The sequence below is a fragment of the Camellia sinensis genome, chromosome 9 (genome assembly GCF_055761805.1).
Source record: "Camellia sinensis isolate YWXY chromosome 9, ASM5576180v1, whole genome shotgun sequence".
Taxonomy (NCBI): domain Eukaryota; kingdom Viridiplantae; phylum Streptophyta; class Magnoliopsida; order Ericales; family Theaceae; genus Camellia; species Camellia sinensis.
Window position 1 is genome coordinate 198,023,798 of NC_138969.1, and position 21,787 is coordinate 198,045,584.

Consider the following 21,787-nt stretch of genomic DNA (forward strand, 5'->3'; position numbering starts at 1 on the left):
ACAAAGGTCTATCTCTAACCTCAGCCTAGCAAATCGGTGACCGATATTTTCTGCCATATAAAGCCTCATAAAGCGCCATACCAATGCTTAAGTGAAAACTGTTGTTATAAGCAAATTTGGCTAGGGGCAAATGAGTCTCCCAATTTCCTTGGAAGTCTAGCACACACATACGTAACATATCCTCTAACGTTTGTATTGTCCTTTCAGATTGCCCATCGATTTGTATATGATATGCACTGCACAGTCGCAATTTAGTTCCTAGTGCCTTCTGCAAGCTTTGCCAAAATCTTGAAATAAATTTCAGATCCCTATCAGAAACAATGGACACAGGAACTCAGTGCAATCTCACAATTTCATTAATATAGATTGTAGCTAATTTATTTGCATTATTAAATGTCTTCACAGGTAAGAAATGTGCAAATTTTGTTAAACGGTCAACAATAACCCAAATTGAGTCTATACCCCTTGTAGAGCGAGGTAGTCCAACAATAAAGTCCACAGTGATGTGCTCTAATTTCCACTCTGTTATTGGAAGTGGCTAAAGCAGTCCCACGAGTCATTGATGCTCGGCTTTGACTTGTTGGCATTGTAAACACTTTGACACAAATTCGGCAATGTCGTTCTTCATTCCCGGCCATCAAAAATTGAGTTTCAAGTCTTGATACATTTTCGTATTCCCCGGATGAACGAAAAATTTTGAACTGTGGGTTTCTTGCATAAGTCGTCTCTTCAAGTCAATATCACTGGGTATACACAGCTCCCTTGAAATTTCAATACCCCACTTTCAAAAATGAAACCCGGTCTCAGTTTAGATTCTCTTTCATCAAGCACTTTCTTTAGAAGTTCATCTTGTTGCTGTCTTTCCTTAATCTCCTCAATGAGTACCGGTTGCACAGTAATAGCAGCTAAAGTCCTGCCTTGTTCTTGCAAAACAATTTTAACTTCAAGTCTTTCTACTTCTTAGAGCAATTCTCTTTGTCCGGTGAGTAAACAAGCAAAATTCTCAATTGATTTCCGGCTGAGGACATCGGCAACAGTATTCACTTTTCCTGGGTGGTACAAGATTTGTAAATCATAATCTTTAATTAATTCCAGCCATCGTCGTTGTCTCATAGTTAACGCTTTTTGGGTGAAAAAGTACTTGAGACTCTTGTGATCTGTATAAACTTCACATGTTGCCCCATATAGGTAATGTCGCCAAATTTTCAATGCAAACACTACTGCGGCAAGTTCCAAATCATGAGTCAGGCAATTCTTTTCGTGTGGCCTTAGTTGACAGGAAGCTTATGCAATTACCTTTCCATTTTGCATCAACACACATCCCAACCCTTTATTAGACGTATCACTAAAAATAATAAAACCATCCGTACCTGAGGGTAAGGTGAGAATTGGGACAGTCACAAGCCGAGTCTTTAAATCTTGAAAAACTGATTCCCTCAAATCAGTCCAATCAAATAGTACCCCTTTCTGTGTCAACTGAGTAAGCGGTAAAGCAATTTTGAAAAAATCTTTTACAAATCTGCGATAATATCCCGCCAAACCCAAGAAACTCCGGACTTCGGCAACATTAGTCGGTCTAGGCCAATTGACAACTGCCTCTATCTTTTGCGGATCAACTGAAATGCCCTCTTTTGTGATTACATGCCCCAAAAATGTCACACTATCGAGTCAGAATTTACACTTAGACAATTTAGCGTATAATTTCTTCTCCCTTAAAGTTTGCAAAACAAGTCGCAAGTGACGTTCATGTTTCGCTTGACTTTTGCAATAAATCAAAATGTCGTCTATAAAAACAGCAACAAACTCATCTAGGAATGGCTTAAAGACTCCATTCATTAGATCCATAAATGCAGCAGGTGCATTAGTTACTCCGAAGGGCATAACAAGAAATTCATAGTGGTCGTACCTTGTCCGAAAAGCAGTCTTTTCTACATCTTCCGCCTTGACTTTCAATTGGTGATATTCCGATCGAAGATAAATTTTGGAGAAGACTTGTGCCCCTTGCAATTGGTCAAATAGATCGTCAATGCAGGGTAATGGATATTTGTTCTTTACGATCACCTTATTCAATTCACTGTAGTCAATGCAAAGTCTCAATGAGCCATCATTTTTTTCACGAATGAGACCGGAGCACCCCATGGTGAGGTACTAGGCCTGAAAAATTTCATATCCAGTAACTCTGGCAATTGAATTTTTAACTCCTTCAATTAAGTGGTCGACATTCGGTACAGAGTCTTGGAAACCGACTGTGTACTCAGTACTATCTCAATAGTGAACTCTATTTCTCTATCAATCAAATCTCCAAGCAAATCATCGGGAAATACATCTGGGAAATCTCAAACTATAGGAATATTGTCTACCTTCTGTTTCTCACTAACAGGTGTATACAACACATAACACAAATACCCTCTGCAGCATTTTCGCATTAGTTTACACACCTTCATAGATGAAATCAAATACGGGGAAGGCACAACACCAACATTGTTAAAAGTAAATTCAGGCAAATTAGGTGGACGCAAAATAACTTGCTTAGTTACATAGTCAATCGTCGCATGATATTTCAATAACTAATCCATCCCCAAAATTACATCGAAATGATCAATATTCAGGGGCAACAAATCAATATATAAATGCATATCCCCAACAACAATGTCACATCCAGGATATTTATAGGCACATATCATAGACCCTCCATTTGGAGATGATACAGCTAACAAAGAATTCATCGGTTCCAAGGGTCTAGTTAATTTGCGAGAAAAAGTAGATGAAACAAACGAATACGTAGACCCCGAGTCAATCAAAACATAAGCATTCTGGGCACAGATATGGAGTATACCTGACACTATTGTCTCTGTATTCTGGACGTCTCCTGGCACAAGAGTAAAAACTCAGCCTTGCCTTAATGTTTCTTTTCCTATCGCGACTTTAGAAGTTGATCTCGGTACAGAGACAGATGCTATCGAGCTTGCTAGTGGTCTGTTTGTGCCTTGGGATAAGAGAGGATAGTCTTTAACCATGTGGCCTATTTTGCCACACGGAAAACAAGCCCCGGAAAGTTTATAGCACACCCCTTTGTGCTTTCTTCCACATTCAGGCATGGTGGTATAGAATTATTTCCTTGATTGGAACTCGTTGTTAACCCTATATTCTGCTTCTTATTCTGGAAATTAGTTTGGCCTTTTTTTTAAATTGAACCCTTGTCTTTTTCCCTTCCACTCAGTCACCAGTACTTTAGCTTACTTTAATGCTGCAATATTGGCCTCGACCATGAGAGCGCGATTAAGAACATCTACATACTTTGTTAGGTGCAGAACATTCACCTTGTCCAGCACTTCCACATCAAGTCCGCCTTCAAACTTGCGAGCCTTCTTATAATCCGTGTCCACCATATGTGGTGCATACCGAGCAAGCTCCGTGAATTTAGCCTCATGTTCAGCCACGGACATGGTACCCCGCTTTAACTGCTTAAACTTCGATACTTTACGATCATGGACACATTGGGGGAAATATTTTTCATAAAACACCTCCTTATATCGAGCCCACGTCATAGAATTTTTACCCTTTCAGACTAGCATCCACCACCGTCTTGTTTCCTCTTGAAGAGTAAAAGTAGCTAACAAAACTTTTTGTACCTTTGAACAAGGAAAAACCTCAAACAACTTTTCTATTTCCAGAATCCAAGCCTCGGCTTTCAACGGATCAAGACCTCCTTGGAAGGTTGGCGGCTTCAGTTTATTAAACTTTTGTGTTAAGGCTATGATGTCATCATTCTTGATCGGTTCCGGTTGCACCAGAAGTGGAGAATGAGGTAGAACTTGCTCTTTTTGCCTCAAAGATTCAGTCAATATTTACATTTCTACCATACTTTCCAGTCTGTTTATTCTGGCACCAGATGACTCTGAATCATCTACATTTCTTGCATTCATCTGGCTATATCAAAACAAGAAATAATAAACATAAGCAAGGTAGTCCTCACAGTTATATCATTTATGCCAATATCAAGTCCACACACACTCACACATGTAATACAATGTCCTAATTTCTTTTCTAGGACATCCTATAGCTCATTTGGACGTGTGTGTGTGGTAAAACTTGTGTTCCGATACCACTCTGTCATGATTCAACCGCCGTCCCACGGGATTAGAGACGTAATCGGCCAGTAGTCCAAGATTACCAAGGCCTGCTCAACAGTCAATAGTATAAGGGGCTGGCGGAAGCCATTAATATCTCAAAATATCGTTTAATGAGCTGTGGAACTAAAGTGAATAAACAACTCTATATGCATCACTGTACAAGCATCAACTACCATATCATATACATGTACCAAAAGCATATACAATACCTAGGGAATTATTCCCTTATGTAATATTCATAAAACAAAAGATCTTTGATATGAGACACGTGATCATTGAACAAAAGGGTGAATTCATCACCACCCAAAAGCCTTGGAGTTAGACCCAAAATGGTTGGCTTGACAACTAGAAGGTAGGTTGACGCCCTCTAGTCCTTTCTTGAGCTAGATCACCTGCATGACAGATACAAACTGTGAGCCAAAGCCCAGTGAATAACAATGTGTAAAAAGGTTAGAAATAATGTCCGTTTGAATTTTAAAGTCAAGTCACATAGTAGTTGCATGATTGTTAAAACATAGCAATCATATGGATCTACGGACACATATGTCAGTCTTTCAATCATAATCACAGACACATCCGGCCATGGTATTATTACCTTTAGGCGAGGGCCACGCGAATATAGGCCACGTTATTATTATCCCCGGGCGAGGGCTACGTGAACATAGACCACGGTATTATTACCCTTGGGTAAGGGCCACGTGAATATAGACCACAATATTATTACCCCCGGGTAAGGGCCACATGAATAAAACCACGATATTGTTACCTCTGGGCATGGGCCACGTGAGCATATTGCATAGAATGGGCTCATTCATTCAGTAAATTATATTACTGTAGATCAAACTTTAGCAAGAACAATAATAATCAAAAAGAAGTATAACTCAAACATAGCTTTACTACATTGTCACTCACAGTTAGTTCCGTATATCACGTGGCTAAGATGCGAGGTTTGACCTACATAGACCCATGAAAGCACATTGGTTTAATATACTGTCCTTTTGTTTAATTAGTCACTAACTTATCTGTTACTTATTTTTTAATCCAATCTCATTCATTCTTTCCCCTTGTGTTCATACAATGCGTATGCACATGGAAACAGTTGAAAATCATGCAATTGGAGGCCCGGAAGTAAGAGAAAATAAAGGAAAAATCAAACTGGGTTGGCCTTGTTGGCTGCACGTGGGTGGTCTAATCGCTCGTGCGGTGGCTTTGGCAGCACAAGTGGTGGCCTTGGCTGCTTGTGTAGGCAAACTTTAGAATGCAATTTTGGCCAAAACAAGGTTAGCCGCTTGTGTGGTGGCCTAGGCTGCTCGAGCGGTCTGGGTAAAAAACCAGCGCGAATTTTTGCTGAACATGAAAGCTTTTCCCTTTTCCAAACCCATTGTCATTTGACACAAAAGAAGGCTAAAAAACACCTCAAAACCACATAGATTGAGTACTTCCAACTTCAAACAAGAAAGCAGGCTCAAGTCTCAATGAAGACCACAAAATCATGAACTTTAAGGGAACAATCTCTATGTATGCAAAGTTTGAGTGTTAAAGTTAAAACCTTTGAAATTTTCTCTTCAAATTCCAAAACTCATGCAATATGCAAATGATAAAGCATGAAAGATGCCATGTAGTACAAGGATGAGAGCTTACTACTTTCACTTCTTCACTTTAAGGTTCCTATCATCACTTTACACTACCCCACTTCTCAATTCATCTTAATTCCTATGATTCCATGGGTAAACAACTTCAATTCTTGAAATTAGAGGAAAGTTTCTTACCTTAGATGCGTGAATTGGTGAAGATTTGGCTTGAGCTTTCCTACTTCTCTTTTTCCTTTATCTTTCTTTCACTTCTAGGGCTCTCTCTTAAGTTATCTCTACAACAAACACCATCTCTCTCTCTCTCTCCCCCCCTATACTCCTCTTTTGTTGAGTTGAGTCACTAAATTAATGAGCTAGTCCCAATATTCTTTTAATCAAATTTTAAGCTTAAACTAAATTCAATTCGATTCACTTAATCAACTCAATCCCCATTATAGTCTAATTAACTTAACCCAAACTTAATCTTGCTAAGGTGAATTAGGCTCTAACCACCTAGTCCAACATTTAATTGTTAACCTTCTAATTTTCATACAGGTCTTTAATTTAATGAATCAGACAGGTCTTTTCTCACACTACCATATCTGTTACGCAAAACATGCATCAAATACTTCATGGCACATAATTTTCATACAATTTAGCAGATAAATCACATAAAGGAACATAATTAAAGTAACCTCTACTTTAGCTAGTAATCAAAGAGGAGGGTGTTACAGATCGACTTATTTGGTTGATCGAACAAAAAAACATGAAAAACAATATGTTTTATCCTTTCAAGGAGAATACTCTAGCCAAGAAAATTATTTAAACCAAATATGTTGGAATCAACAATTCTGCTTTCCAAATGAGGACCTAGGATACTCAAGTTTAGGTTGATAAGGCCTCAAGTTCACATAAGCTCGTCTAATCTCATCCTGTTGATTAACCGGATATTCACAAATTTGCAAGTGTAAACCAGGATCTCGTTTAATAACAGTTGAATCAAATTCGCTTAGCTTATTTTCTTGAGGCATGGAAGGTGGTTACACATTAAAAAATGAGGTTTCAACAACATTAGATGTTGTACTTCTAGACTTCTATTTTGATTGATAGAATGAGAAAAGGGTTTTGCCATTTTTTAGTGGTGGAGCTTCCATTATTTATAACTTTAAAAAAAAAATAAATTTAGCTCTATTTAATATTAAACCAAAGTATATTCGCAATAATTTTAAATATTAGGGTTTTTATATATATCTTCAATAATTTTTATTTAAGCTTTCATTATTTTTATGTATGTCCAAAAAAACTCTTTCATAGTTCAAAAACTAAAAGCAATATAGAACATTGAACAAGGTAGCATCATAAAAAAACTAAGAGCAATATAATATTTGTTGCATAAAGACAATATTTCAAAACCATTATTAATCAAATCCATTCTTAACCAACGAAATAAAATAATTAGTTAATTACACTTACAAAAAATGTTAGGAAAATGGAGTTGCTGCAGGCTGCTGGAGACAATGGAAAGAGGGCCACTGCCTATCTATTGGAAGATGTAAGAATTGTTTTGGAAAATTTGTTCTTTAAACAAATACAAACCTATTAGGCTGCCTATCTATTTTTTTGGGTAAGTATTGGGCTGCTATTGGGCTGCCTATCTAAAAAACAAACAAAAAAAACTATTGGCCCTTATTTGGGGATGGGCTGGGCTGGGCTGGAAAAAACATTTCTACAGATTTTTTAAATTTTGGGCTAGGTTGCAGCCACCTGTATGCAGCCCTAGGTCCACCCATGCATGCAAAAATATGGACAATAAATTTGTACCAATAAAATCCAATTCAGATTGCATGATTTAGTTCAGCTCTAGTCTAGTTTATGGGTAATTTTAAGTTTTATTGTGTATATCATTAATAAAATATAAATAAAACAAATTGATTAGATAATCGTAGACATATGATTAAAAAACCAATAATAGTTTATTTTTAAAATTATACTTATCATTCAAAAATGATGATAAAATTATGTACTACATTTATTGAATCTAATTTATTCATGGATGATCTAGATATTGAAACACAAAATTTAAAAATAAAATGAACTATTGAAGTATTGAAATGAGTTTTGTAGCGGGCTCTCTAATCATTTTATCAAAAAATCATTTTAAATTTTTTTCTCTTATCCCAAAATTTTCTTTTCATCAAATTTGATTTAAAAAAAAAAAAAAATCTCCAATGCTTTATTTCTTAAGATTTTTATCAAATTTATTTAACGAATTTTCAATTTCATAAAAAATTATTTCTCACTTGATTTAATAAACATATGATAAAAGGATTAGAGGTAGTTTCTATGTGGGTGTTATTATAACATTTTACCCATAAATTATTATTTTGGAGGGAAATTATAAAAAAAACAACTCCAAGATTTGAGCCTTGTAATTAAATAAATTCTGAATTTTTAATTTTATCAATTTAAACCTTAATCTTATAAATTATTTTCAATTTAAAGCATTTGCCTATTTTCCTTAAATTAAATTGACAGAAATAAATATTTTAGTCATTATATTCAATATGGATGTATGAAAAATGTCCAAAGTATTGAATTGAATGATTAAAATCTCATTTTTTGCCTTTTTTTTTTTATAATGAAAATAGGCAATTGGTTTAGACTAAAAATAAATCAAAAGATTAGAGTTAAAATTGACCCCATTTGATGGGACTTAAGGCTTGGTTTGGTTTGGTGATTCGGGTTAAAATTGATAAAATTAAAAACTCAAGATTTATTTTGTTATAAGACTCAAATCTTAGATTTTTTTTTTATTTTTTGGTTGTAATTTTTTTTTTATTTTTTGGATGATTATGTATACATTAATACTATATACTCTTAAAAATTAACTCAAAAAAATATATTTATAGATCTAACCCGTTGGGAACATTACATAAATAATGTCATATGGGTCTTCCAAAAATAAAAAATAAAAAAATTTGACTCTTTTTAGAAAAACATGGAAAAAAAATAGAGAGGTGATACAACCTAAATAAATTAATAATATGACTTTTTTCTTACATACCAAAATAGACCTAAATAGTTACTTTTTTTCCATTGACTTGGCCTATTTTGGGAATGCAGTTAAAAGTCAACTCTTTAATTTTTTGACTTTTTTAGGTCACATCACTCTACTTTTTTTATACATTTTTTTTTTAAAAAAAAAATTCTAAAAAAATTTAAAAATAAACTTTTAATTTAATTCCCCAAGTAAGCCTTAGACTCACTTGACAAGATTGTTAAGGAAGATTTCCAATTTCATTAAGAAATAATTGCATTTACATTTTTAAAGCCACTCGGGTATGGATCATTAGTTACGCTTTTTGTTTTATTCTTTCTCTCACATATATACATCTCATATATTGTCACTTCACCAAATCGAAAGTTGAAAAAAAATAGGACAAGCAGATGAATGTGTATGCTCCATCTACTTAGAGTGGCCTTAAAAATTATAAACAACATTAATATATTTTTAAACAGTTGCTTATGTGTTTCAAAAAAGTTAGGGTTTCATAATTTTAGAATCCGGAATGTATTTAGAAATGGGTTGTGTAATGGAGATTGAATTGATGAAGTATGAGATCCACATATAAAATGAATATGAGTTATTGATGTGAAATTTTTGATAATTTTTTTGAATTCGTAGCATTACTATAGGTGTTTAGATGGGAAACATGTGTGTCTCCTCAACTATCTGTAGCATATCTATGTCTAAGAAGAACACAACATCAACCCACAACCTTCTTAGAAATGTTTAGAAATTGGAATAATATGAGAAGATATGTACTTTTCATTTTGATAGACAATAAATGGTACAGCTTATGAATTAAGATTCTCTGGACTTGAATTCTATGTGATCTTTTTATTCATACTAGTCAATGTATGGCTACTAGATTCATAGATGTTCTATTCAGTAGCAAAACTAAAACTTTGCTTTTGTTGTGTAATATGTAGATAACCTCACCCAAGTTGCTTGACTAATTTGCACAATATGACGAGGTTTGTCCCTCCTATGTGTTTAAGGTGATGCCGTAATTAGAATTGGAGTTTTCATTAGTATGCATGTATCAGTGCCTATGAAAGCAAACCTATATGCATCGTAATTGACAACCATCAGAAAAGAAAAAGAAAGGAAAGAAAGAATTCTTCTTTGGCCCTTTACTTTCTAGTATTCTCATTTGGTCACTTATTCCCTTTTATTCTATTGTGGCTCTTTCTTCTTTATTTCCTTTAGTTTTATAACATATTATCAGCACGAGATTCTAACCAACTGAGAAGACAAGGCTACTGGGTGGTTGTAGTAGTAAGTATAAATCAATTCTAAAGCTATTTTTATCTTTTCTTAATATATTACGTGATACTAAATATATTGTTTTTGTTAAATTTAGTAAAATGTCAAATCTTTCAAAATTGGAATTCTCAGCTCTTGACATTTCTGAAAAAAATTATTTATCATGGATTCTTGATGTTAAGATCCACCTTGAGGCAATGAGTCTTGAAGATACTATAAAACATGAAAATGAAGCATCCCTGCAGGATTGCGTAAATGCAATGATATTCAATCGCGATCATCTCCAAGAAGAATTAAAAAATGAGTACCTCATAGTAAAAGATCCACTAATTTTGTAGAATAATTTGAAGGAGAGATATGAGCAGGAGAAGACCGTAATCCTCTCAAGAGCCCATTATGATTGGTTACACTTGAGGTTGTAAGATTATAAATCAGTTAGTGAGTACAACTCTACTTTATTTAAAATAATCTCTCGATTAAAATTATGTGGAGAAAAAATTATTGAAAAAGATATGCTTGAAAAATCATTCTCTACATTTCCTGTTGATAATGTGCTCCTGTAGTAGTAATATAGAGAGCATTGTTTTTCAAAGTACTTTGAACTAATTTCATGCCTTCTTGTGGTTGAACAAACTAATCAATTGTTATTGAAAAATCATCTATCCTGCCCAACCGGTTCTACTCCATTCCCTGAAGTGAATGAGGTTGCATTTCATAACCGTGAACGAGGAAGAGGTCATGATTTTGGACGTGGTCGAGATATAAATAATTACTGAATCCGTGGGGGATATGTTTAGAAAAATACCATGCCATTCCACCAGAAGTGGAATAATTCTGGAACATCATAAGAAAAGGAAAAAGGTTTACAAAATAAACCTCCCAAGAATCATGAAAATGCTTGTTACAAGGTGGCATGACAGGGCATTGGTCGCGTACCTGTTGTACGCCTAAACATTTGGTAGATCTTTATCAAGCCTCGATAAAAGAAAATGGAAAAGGAATTAAGATGCATTTCATAGTTCATTATGAACCCATTGATATTAATCATCTTGATGTTTCTGATTTCCTTGAAGATTCTAAAGGAAAAATTGATTATTTAATTGGTGATGGAAATGTTCACACTAATTAACTTGATTTTCTAGATATCATGATGTATTGTCCTATTATGATTATGATTTTGAAGTTTATATTTTTGGGTTTAATAGTTTGTATTTTCTTACTTTACGTTTTGAGAATAATGATACATTGACTAATTCAAATATGATTGGTGATGATATTTGTTTAGTGAATAGTGCAACCACACACACAATTTTACGTGATGTAAAATATTTTCTACAATTAATCTTGACAAAAGTTAATGTCAATACAATTTAAGGTTCTGCAAACCTAATTGAGGGCTCTGGAAGAGCCAATATTATGTTACCAAATGGAACAAAAATTTGTATTGATGAAGCTTTGTATTCTACTAGATCCAGAAGAAATCTGTTAAGTTTCAAATATATACGTCGTAATGGTTATCATATTGAAACTATAAATAAAGGTCAAGAAGAGTATTTATTAATCACTTCAACTAATTCTAGCCAGAAGCTAGTATTAGAAAAACTTCATGCATTTTCATTTGGATTATATTATACGACAATAAATATAATTGAGTCACATATTGTCATGCACTAGAAGTGCTCCAACCCCAAAATATTTATGCTATGGCATGACCGACTCGGGCATTTGGGATCTATAATGATGCGTCGAATAATTAAAATTTCACATGGACATCCATTAAAAAATCAGAAGATTCTTTTACCAAGTGATTATCCATGTTCTTCTTATCCGCAAGGGAAATTAATTAGCAAACCATCACCCATAAAAGTAATTGTTGAATCTCCATCCTTTTTGCAAAGAATTCAATGGGATATATGTGGACCCATACACCCTTCTTGTGGACCATTTTGTTATTTTATGGTTTTAATAGATGCATCAACCAGATGGTCACATGTTTGTTTACTTTTGACACGTACTGTTGCATTTGCCAAACTCCTTACTCAAATAATTAGATTGCGAGCACACTTTCCAAACCATCCTATCAAGACAATTCATCTTGATAATGCTAGTGAATTTACATCTTAAACATTTGATAATTATTACATGTCCATTGGGATTGATATTAAACACTCTATTGCACACACTCATACCTAAAATGATTTAGTTAATTCTTTCTTTAAGAGACTTTGTGTAAGGTTCCGATGTCCCACATCGAGAATGAAGGGGGAGTTCTTAGGCTATAAAATTAAAAACCTAGACCCTTATATAGCAGCGAAGCCTTTTCCTGGGTGGTGAAATCCCTAGTAGAACTCCCCAGTTAAGCGTGCTTAGGCTGGAGTAGTTCTGGGATGGGTGACCCATTGGGAAGAACAAATCTATGCGGGCTTGGCCCAAAGCGGACAATATCGATGACATCTGAAGGGTTGGGGCGTTACAAATGGTATCAAAGCTGACTTTTCGAAGTACCGAGTATGGGCCCCTGGCGTCTCTCGGTGCATGTGGCCAGGCTTGTGAGCTGGCAGGTTACTACACGAGGATGTGCAGCCTTAAGGGGGGTGGATTGTAAGGTCCCGATGTCCCACATCGGGAATAGAGGGGGAGTTCTTAGGTTATAAAAGTAAAAACCTATAACTTTATATAACATCGAGGCCTTTTGTTGGGTGGTGAAATCCCTAAAAGAACTCCCTAGTTAAGCGTACTTAGGATGGAGTAGTTTTGAGATGGGTGACCCATTGGGAAGAACAAATCCGTGCGGGTGTGACTCAAAACGGACAATATTAATGACATGTGAAGGGTTGGGGCGTTACACTTCAGTTGATTTCTTGGCTTTTCCTTATGAGAAACGAATTACCTATTTTAACATGGGGTTATGCTATATTGCATACAACATCTTTGATTTGTGTCAAACCAACTGCATATCATGAGTACTCGCAATTACAACTTGTATTTGGTCAATCGCCAAATGTTAGTCACCTTAGAGTGTTTGGTTGCGCGATTTATGTTCCTATTGCACCTTCACAGTGCACTAAAATGAGTCCACAACGTAGGCTTGAAATTTATATTGGTTTTGATTCTTCATCAATCATTAGATATCTAGAACCTTTAACTGGTGATGTGTTTAAGACATGATTTGAGGATTGTCATTTTGATGAAACAATTTTTCTATCATTAGGGGGAGACAAGTCGCAACCAGAAGCTCCACCGAAAATCACTTGGAATACTTTGATGTCATCTCATCTTGATCCTCGTACTAATTAATGTGAACTAGAAGTTCAAAGGATCATTCGTTTGCAAAGTATTGCAAAGTATTACAAATAAATCAGTTCCTAGATGCATTCACTAACACAAAAAATATGATAAAATCTTATATACCAGTGTAGACACCTCATTTTTGACCGACCTTAAGACTCAGACGTCACCAACTGAGCGCTCGGTTAGGGGTGAGCATGGACCGGATTGGTCCGGATTGGGAGAAAACCAGGACCAATCCGTTATCTACGGTTCCTGAAAAATTAAAACCAATCCAATCCATTTAAATTGTAGAACCAATCCGAACCAATCCGTTGAAACACAGATTGGATCGGTTTAGGACCACGGATTGAAATAATTAAATAACAAAAAAAATATAGACATTACATTTTCATTCCAATAGCAACATAGCTGCTGAAAACCTGTAATCAATATAATTAAACAACATCCATTCCAATAGCAGCCTGTAAACAATATAAATAAACAACATCCATTCCAATAGCATTTCCATTCCAATAGCAACATAGCTATTGAAAACCTGTAAATAATATTATATAAGTAAACATCCATTCCAATAGCAACTCCATTCTAATATTGAAAACCTATAAACCTGTGAACATCTATTCCAAGTAAACAACATCCATTCCATTCTAAAGTGGAGCAAACATCCTCCATTCTAAGCAAACATCATCTATTCCAAGCAAACACACATCAACAATAGTAGTAAACATTACATCAACAATAGTAGTAGACATTACATCATCCATTCCAAGAAAACACACATTAACAACAACCAAATTCAATAGTAGTAGACATTACATTTCCCTTTTCCACAAATTCTAAGCAAACAGATATAAAGTAGTTTTAGACAAAAACAAATAAACAAACAAAGGCATGTTGACAGCAGCACAACTTAAGGATGACAAACAAAAGCACCACAACAGCGCAGTGGCAGCAGCAGCACAATAGCAGTAGTAGTAGGTGATTTCCAGCAAACCAAATCACTTTCCAGCAGCTATGTTAACATTGGTTAGAGCTGCAAAAAAATTAATTTCAGTTTAAAGTAAAAAATAACACAATACATGAATGAAATTTAAATGATTAATTGAATATTAGAATTATATTACCTCTTTCTATGTCCTCCAAATCTGCAAAGTTTTCTTCCATCTGAAGTGGCAATGGCGAAGCACGCAACCAATCTTGTGTACAAATTAAACTTTCAACAAGTTTTGGAGTAAGAGAACTACGAAATTGGTCAAGGATACGACCTCCTGTGCTGAAAGTAGACTCAGAAGCAACAGTAGAAACAAGAATGGCCAAAATATCCCTAGCAACTTGAGAAAGAATTTTATATCTTGAAGAATTTGTATTCCACCAACTTAAGATGTCAAAGTTTACAACTTCCTTTTCACAAGATTCTTCCAAATACCTATCTACTTCTGATTTTCCTCCATCACCTTCTTCTTCCTCCAAAAGCTTTTGAAATTTTGTCATAAGAGACACTTGGTGCTCACTTGCACCAATGTTTACTTGATCAACAATGTCCACCTCATGAACCATTTCATTGGAAGATGAAGCAACTGTCTCAAACTGTTTATACTCATCAAAAATGTTATTCAAAGTCTCTCTTACTTTTTGAGTGAGCTCACTCACCATGACAGGTTGATAAACTTCAAAATAACAAAACCTCACATACTTCAACTTATAACGAGGATCTAACACAACAGCAATCAATAACATCATATTTATTTTTTCAATTTTTCCCCAATACTTGTCAAATTTAGTCTTCATTTTTATTGCCATGGCTTTCAAAGAAGGATCTAAACTCTTTCCCCATTCAGTTAAGGCACTTTCTATACCACAAACTTCAGTGAAGTACAAGTTGGAAGTGACATACAAAGAACCAGACAAGCGAACAGTTGCATCATAAAACTTTTGCAAAAATTGTGTAAAAACATTAGCATCTTCCCAATCTTGAGAGGTAGGAGGTCCATGATTAAGTTCTAGTTTGAAATGTGGGTCCTCATCCTCTAATCTCTCAAATACTTTTTGAAACTTTGTTGCAACATCTAGCATTAGATATGTGGAGTTCCACCTAGTTTGAACATCTAGACACAACAAGCTTTTACATGTTACCCTCTCTGTTTCAGCACATGTCCTGAAAAATTGCTCTCGTTGTGGAGAACTCCTTACATACTTCACCGCATCACAAATTCGAGTTATTGAATCCTTTATTTCACTTAACCCATCCTTGACAATTAAATTAATTATATGGGCACAACACCTCATATGCAAGTACTCACCCCTTAAAATCAAAGAGTCAATGTTTTTTGAAAACTTCCTTTTCACATATGCAATAGCTACATCATTTGCACTTGCATTATCCACAGTGATTGTACTAATCTTCTCTATACCCCAATCAACTAAACATGATTCCACTGCCTTACCAATTGCCTCCCCTTTGTGACTAGAAATCACACTAAAGTTGAGAATTCTTTTTTGCAAATTCCAGTCTTTATCAATAAAGTGGGCTGTTAGGCACATATATGAAACATTTTGTAGAGATGTCCATGAATCCGTAGTGAGACAAAGTCTATAGTTTGCATTCTTCAACACATTTTTCAACTTTTTCTTCTCACTACAATATAAATCCACAATATCCCTTGCTACTGTAAAGCGTGAAAACTTTTTGAAATTAGGTTGCATCACACTACAAAATTGACGGAATCCTTCACGCTTTACAAACCTAAATGGCAACTCATCAGTGATTACCATTTTAACAAGTGAATCCCTACATGCTTGTTGATCAAATTTCCAAACTCCAAGAGTTTTTTCACCTTCGGTTACAGATTGAAATGCCAAAGTCTTTTGTTTTTTATTTTCTTTATTCTGAGGGGACTTAGGACAATTTGCAATATGTTTTCTCAAAGTGCTAGTTCCATTTGCACTAATCCAAGCATAAGAAGCTTTACAATGATTACATTTAACACATGCAGCAGTCTTACTCCCTTCTTTAAAAATTTTGGTAAAATGCTCCCAAACTTCAGAATACTGTCTAGCTTTTGGCTTAGGAGGAGGAGGGGCATACCTTTGAACCTGAAGGAGTTTCAGGCTGAGGATCATGTTCTTTATCGGATTGAGAATGAGAGAGGTCAATTACATCATTTGTGTCTCTGGTACTTGACATCTATCAAACAAAAGAAATAAATAAATCAATACTTTATGATTTATTTAGGTGCAAAGCAAACAAAATGGGTCTTTTACCCCATTCTAAGAACAGAATCATTAATCATGAATCAGTAACTACCACCAATCTTAGTAAACAACTATGATAGATCAATAAATTTCAAGTCCCTATTTTAATTAAAAGCATTCTTATATTTTATTAGTAAGAGATGCACATCCAGAGAAAACTGTGTGTTAGGATGTAATGTTATCTCAATTTTACAAAAATAACGAAGTCATTTTTTATATATTGTGAGTTTCTACATAAATTTAAAATTTTAATCCTAACAAACTAGTAGGTAAATCTACTTCCACAAATGCACTCAACTCATTACACTCATTTTTATTTTATTTTTATTATAATTTTATCCTTTAGTAAAGTTGTTTTTTAAACCATCAAACCTAGTTTCTCTACACATCCAACTACACTTGTAAAATATGAAAAATGTCTCCATTTTCTTTAATTAATTTGGACAGTGTAAGTGTTGGGAGCCATTTGAATTCACATTTTATAATTTGAAAATTAAATTAGTAAAATTAAAAAATTAGAGACTAAACAACAATTTAGATACTTTGAGAATCATTAATATAATTAATCCAAAGTTCAAATATATTACATTGACTTGAAGAGTAAGGTTCAAATTGACGCTTTATCTTGGCCAAAAGAAGATAGCACATGACCAGTGTAGAAGAAAAAAATTATTCAATGTTTTTGGAACAAAAGCAGTCTAGATTGATAAGGGGTAATTACAAAAAATAAAAAAAAATCCAGAATTTAAGTCTAGTGACAAAACAAACCCAAGTTTTTTAATTTAATCAATTTGAACCTTACTCTTTTTACTTATTTTCAATCTAAACAGGTTAATAATCCAAGCTATAAATCATGGGTTCAAATGGATCAAAAAAAAAAAAACAGAAAACTTAGTCTGAGATAAAACAGAACAAAACCAAATAACACGAACAATCACATTTCAGAGTGTGACATAATGAAAACATAAAACATAAACAATCGATCTAAATAAAAACATAATGAAAACATAAAACATAATAAAAATAAAAACAGAAAAAAAAAATCTCCTACTTACATTTACCGAATCCATTGTAGATGACATGAAACAATCGATCTAATCTGCGATGGATGATCTGGGAACCATTTCAGAGTGTTAGAGATTAAACCTATTTCAGAGTGTTAGAGAGAGAGAGAGAGAGAGAGAGAGAGAGGAGCTCACCGAAAGAGGAAGACAAATAAACAAAAATGGTCACCGATCTGAGAGAGAGAGAGAGATGAGAGATGAGAACTCAGTCTGAGATGGGAAAGAGAAGAGAGAGAGACACCATCGATATAGAGAGACCTGAGATGAGAGTGAGAGGCGTGAATGAGTGAGGTGAGGCTGCTGGACCTGGATTAGGTTTACATTTTAGTATTTATATCATATAAGAAATTATATGGTGTGGGAAGGTATATAGTATAAAAATATAGATTATTTCTAGATGGTCCGGATCGGTTCCAATCCGGAACCGTGGAGTTCAATCCGGAACCGATCCGTGGCCTACGGATTTTGAAATTCTCAATCCGGAACCGAACCACGGATTCAAAAAACCAATCCAAACCTATCGGATTGGACTGGACCGGATCGGATTACGGATTTTACGGATTCCTTGCTCAGCCCTACGCTCGGTGATGTTGCATATTGTGCTTGTTCTGAGGTTGCGACGTCTCGACTGCGAGCCTTGCCTCCGGACTTCGGGGCTTTTTTGTGCTTTGCCTCGATGTGCGAATCAGGTCCTGTTTTCTCTGTTTTCTCTTCCTAAAGGGAGGGAGAGGTCTCGTAGACCATCTCTCAGTGGCCGTAGGCTATGTTTCGTGGTCGTAGGTCATTTTTCCCGTTTGGAGCCTAGTTTTCGGTTTTCGGAGCCATCGGCCGTGTCCCTCAGTTCGGGACCGCTTAAGTACCTCCGTTTGCTCCGATTTTTGGCACACACCTTATTTCCTCCTTTTAGAGGGACACTGTGGCCCAGGAGACCACCTTCGTGGTCATACGCCACTTCCGGTGCCTAACAGCCTGTTTTTGGGGCCTCGGACTGCGCTTTTTGGCCCCCGAACCCTCGTTTTGCATCTGTCTTGGTCCATTTTTGGTAGGGACCCTATTTTCATTGTTAGGGAGGTGGTAGTATGGTGGGAGGCCACCTTTTTCCCTTGGAAACCAATTTTCTCTTTTTCTCTTTCCTAAAGCCGATTTTTCTAACAGAAAGCTGGTTTTTCTCACTTTTGAGCCACAATTTCTAGCTTTTCATACCACCATTGTGTTGTGCTCGTCTGGGAGGCCACCAATATGGGTAGGCTGACCAGTAATTCTTCTTGACCCTTTTGAACCTTGCTAAAAAGCTGGTTTTTCTCTCTCATGGGTCACATTTTCTGGTTTTCCACCATACAGCTGTGTTGCACTTATCTGGGAGGCCACCTTTTTGGGGTGGCCAGCCAGCATTTCTCCTTGAACCTTTTGACCCCTGGTCGGCCGACCAGGGGGAGTGGCCGGCCGGCCACTTGAACTGGTCGGCCTGCTTCTTCTCTGAATGCAATCCAGCTGTGCCAACTGGGAGACATTTGGACCATCCTCCATATATATGAAGGATATTTGAGGCTTCATAGAGAAGCTATAGAGCCTCTTCTATATAAAGGAGAGGCTTGTCTTCATTTGTAAGGGTTCAACAAGTTTGTTAGAGGCATACACACACTTCCCTCCATAGCTCACTATTCCAAGCTCCAAACCCTAATTTTCTTGCACCATTTGCACACCAACCCTTGGTACAACACCTCCATCATCCATCCAAGCATCTTGGAGCTGATTTGCAGAGGTTAAGGAGCTCTCATCTTTGTCCAGAAGTTGCTGGAAACCTGCTCTTCAAGGGTAAGTCTCCATTTCCCTTTTTCTTGCATTATTTTGCTTCATTGATTAGCCTTATTTGCAAGCATTTATGGACTTTTTCATAAACTGTAAAGTGCCTTATTTTGAGCTCCTCTTGAAGTTTGATTAAGGATACTTTTCTGTTTGAGGTCTCCTACATCCTTGTATGCTTTATCTCTCTTTTAGGGCTTATTTTGCATGATGTCTTAGCCTTACTTACAAGCATTTTCAAGATTTTCCATGAACTAAAAAAGGTCTTATTTTGATCCCCTCTTGAAGTTTGATTGAGGGAATTTTTTTGTTTGGGGTCATCTACCCCCTTTCATGCTTTATTCCCTCATGTTTTGAGCTATGCATGTGAGCATTTGCATTGGTCTTGGTTTGGCCTCTTAGCCACTGAAATCCAGTGAATTTTTAGTGGCTTAGATGTATTTTTGAAAGCTAAAATCAGAAGGGGGTGACCCCCTCTCTCCTTGTCTTGTTTGTTGGCCCTTTTGGCCTTCCAAAGGGCCCCTTATTTGCATGTTGTGAAGTCACTTTTTAGGCCAAATTTGATGAGTTTCAAGGTCTGCCTTAGCTCTATCTAGAGTCTCTTTGACCATATTTTATGTCTATAATGCATGTGTAGAACAATTTCATTCAAGACCTCTCAAAGGGGCCTTTCATTGCGCGCTTCCTTAACCCATTTTAGGGCCAATTTGGTGAGTTTTAGGGCTGTCATAATTGATTTCAAGAGTTGGTTTTGCCATGTTAAGTGTTCTTGTTGTATGTGTTGAGTACCCCTTGCATGGCCTTCCAAAGGAGCTCATCATTTTTGCATACATTGGATGCATTTCAGTGGTTATTTGGGGTTTATTTGACATATCATGTTCCTATTTTTGGCTGGTTTGGTGACCTCTCTTATGCTTCATGTACATGCCATGTAAACCATGCTTACTAGCTTAGGTTGCGTGTTGTTTTAGCCCTCATGTTAGCATACTTTGGCTATGCCTTAAATTGATAATGTGCTTATTTTGGACTGCCCTAGCTCTTTTTTTGGGTCTTGTGTTTGAATGATGTTAGTTTTGCATGCTTGTAGTTCAAGGTCCATGCTTAGCTTTGAATTTTGAGATCCATTCCCTGCATATACTGAGGTATTTTCATGCCTTGGGGCCATTTTTCATCAAATTTCAGAGTTTATATAAATGCTATATTGCCATGTTTTGCACTCCTTAAATGCGTTTGAGAGTCGGGCTTGTATGCCTCACTTGCCGACCATTGAATGAACTTCATTTCATTGCATTCCGAGCCATCATTTTAGGCCATTTTCCCACTGTTTCAGACCTGCCTAGGGTTTTTTTGGGGTTGGTTTTGCCTTTGGTGCATTGCTTTGGGTACCTCTAGTGTAACGCACTTCACTAGTTTCGATACCCGGGCCCCCTAGCTTGCATTGTGTGCCATATTTGTATGTTTCGGGACCATATTTCATGTTGTTTTAGAGCTGTAATTTATGCTATTCCATGTAATGTTTCATCATTGCCATGCTTTGGTAGAGTGACATTCCATGCCTTAGGTTCGGTCCTTGGTATTTGTGCATGTGTGCACACATTTCGATTGTCTCATTTTCATCTAATGGCCACTGATGTGAGTGTGGCTGAGGTCCACTCATGTTGGTGTAAGTCCATCATGCATTGTGTATGCCATTTTAGTCCATAGCCTTTACGTATGCTAGGTTGCATGTTAGAGCATTGTGTATGCCATGTTACATCAAGCATTGCGTATGCTAGGTTGTATGTTAGTCGCATTGTGTATGCCATCTCATTTGCATTGTGTTTGGGATAGGAGTTAGCCCAAGCATGGGAAACGAGGGACGTTTCGTACTCCGAGTGACGGAACGTGTCTTAATTCCCGGTCGCCGACACTCCGGATTACCCATGATGGAGTTTAGGTCTTGTTTTGTTTATATGTGCATTCATTTCATATCGAGTCGTGCAATTTGACTCCTCGGCCATCATGCATCGAGATGCGTGATTGGTGGCACGAGGATCGAGGACTACACTCCCTGAAGAGTAATCATGCATACATATGTGAAAATACTTTGCTGTGCCCCTTTCTTGCTCTCTGTTGCAGCAAATCAGAAATCAACAGCTTTCTAAAGCCTTGCACAGTATTCCGGCATTAATTGCAAACAGAGGCGAATCAGGGCATCGCAATGGATTTCCGCGCAAGGCAACTCGAGCATGCATCTTTCATCATTCGGAACAAAGCTGAGGTGGTCCATAGATTTGCATGCTAATTTACTTGCTTTCCTAGTTAAATTGTTAATTAATTAGGGTTTTGTACTTATTCAGACTG

At 36.2% G+C, this 21,787-nt stretch overlaps 1 protein-coding gene and 1 long non-coding RNA gene across 2 annotated transcripts; both read right to left on the reverse strand.

Annotated features, from left to right (window-relative positions):
• Positions 1-729: 729 nt before the first annotated feature.
• On the reverse strand, positions 730-3,548 carry LOC145800043 (uncharacterized). The gene is made up of 4 exons (XM_082889704.1): positions 3,241-3,548; positions 1,907-2,074; positions 1,371-1,660; positions 730-923 (listed from the first exon to the last, which is right to left on the reverse strand). The coding sequence occupies exons 1-4, from the start codon at positions 3,546-3,548 to the stop codon at positions 730-732; spliced, it is 960 nt and encodes a 319-aa protein (XP_082745830.1).
• Positions 3,549-13,512: 9,964 nt separating this feature from the next.
• On the reverse strand, positions 13,513-17,904 carry LOC145798955 (uncharacterized). The gene is made up of 4 exons (XR_014340883.1): positions 17,777-17,904; positions 17,633-17,690; positions 13,710-13,786; positions 13,513-13,577 (listed from the first exon to the last, which is right to left on the reverse strand). It is a non-coding gene; the product is annotated as an uncharacterized LOC145798955 (long non-coding RNA).
• Positions 17,905-21,787: the final 3,883 nt, after the last annotated feature.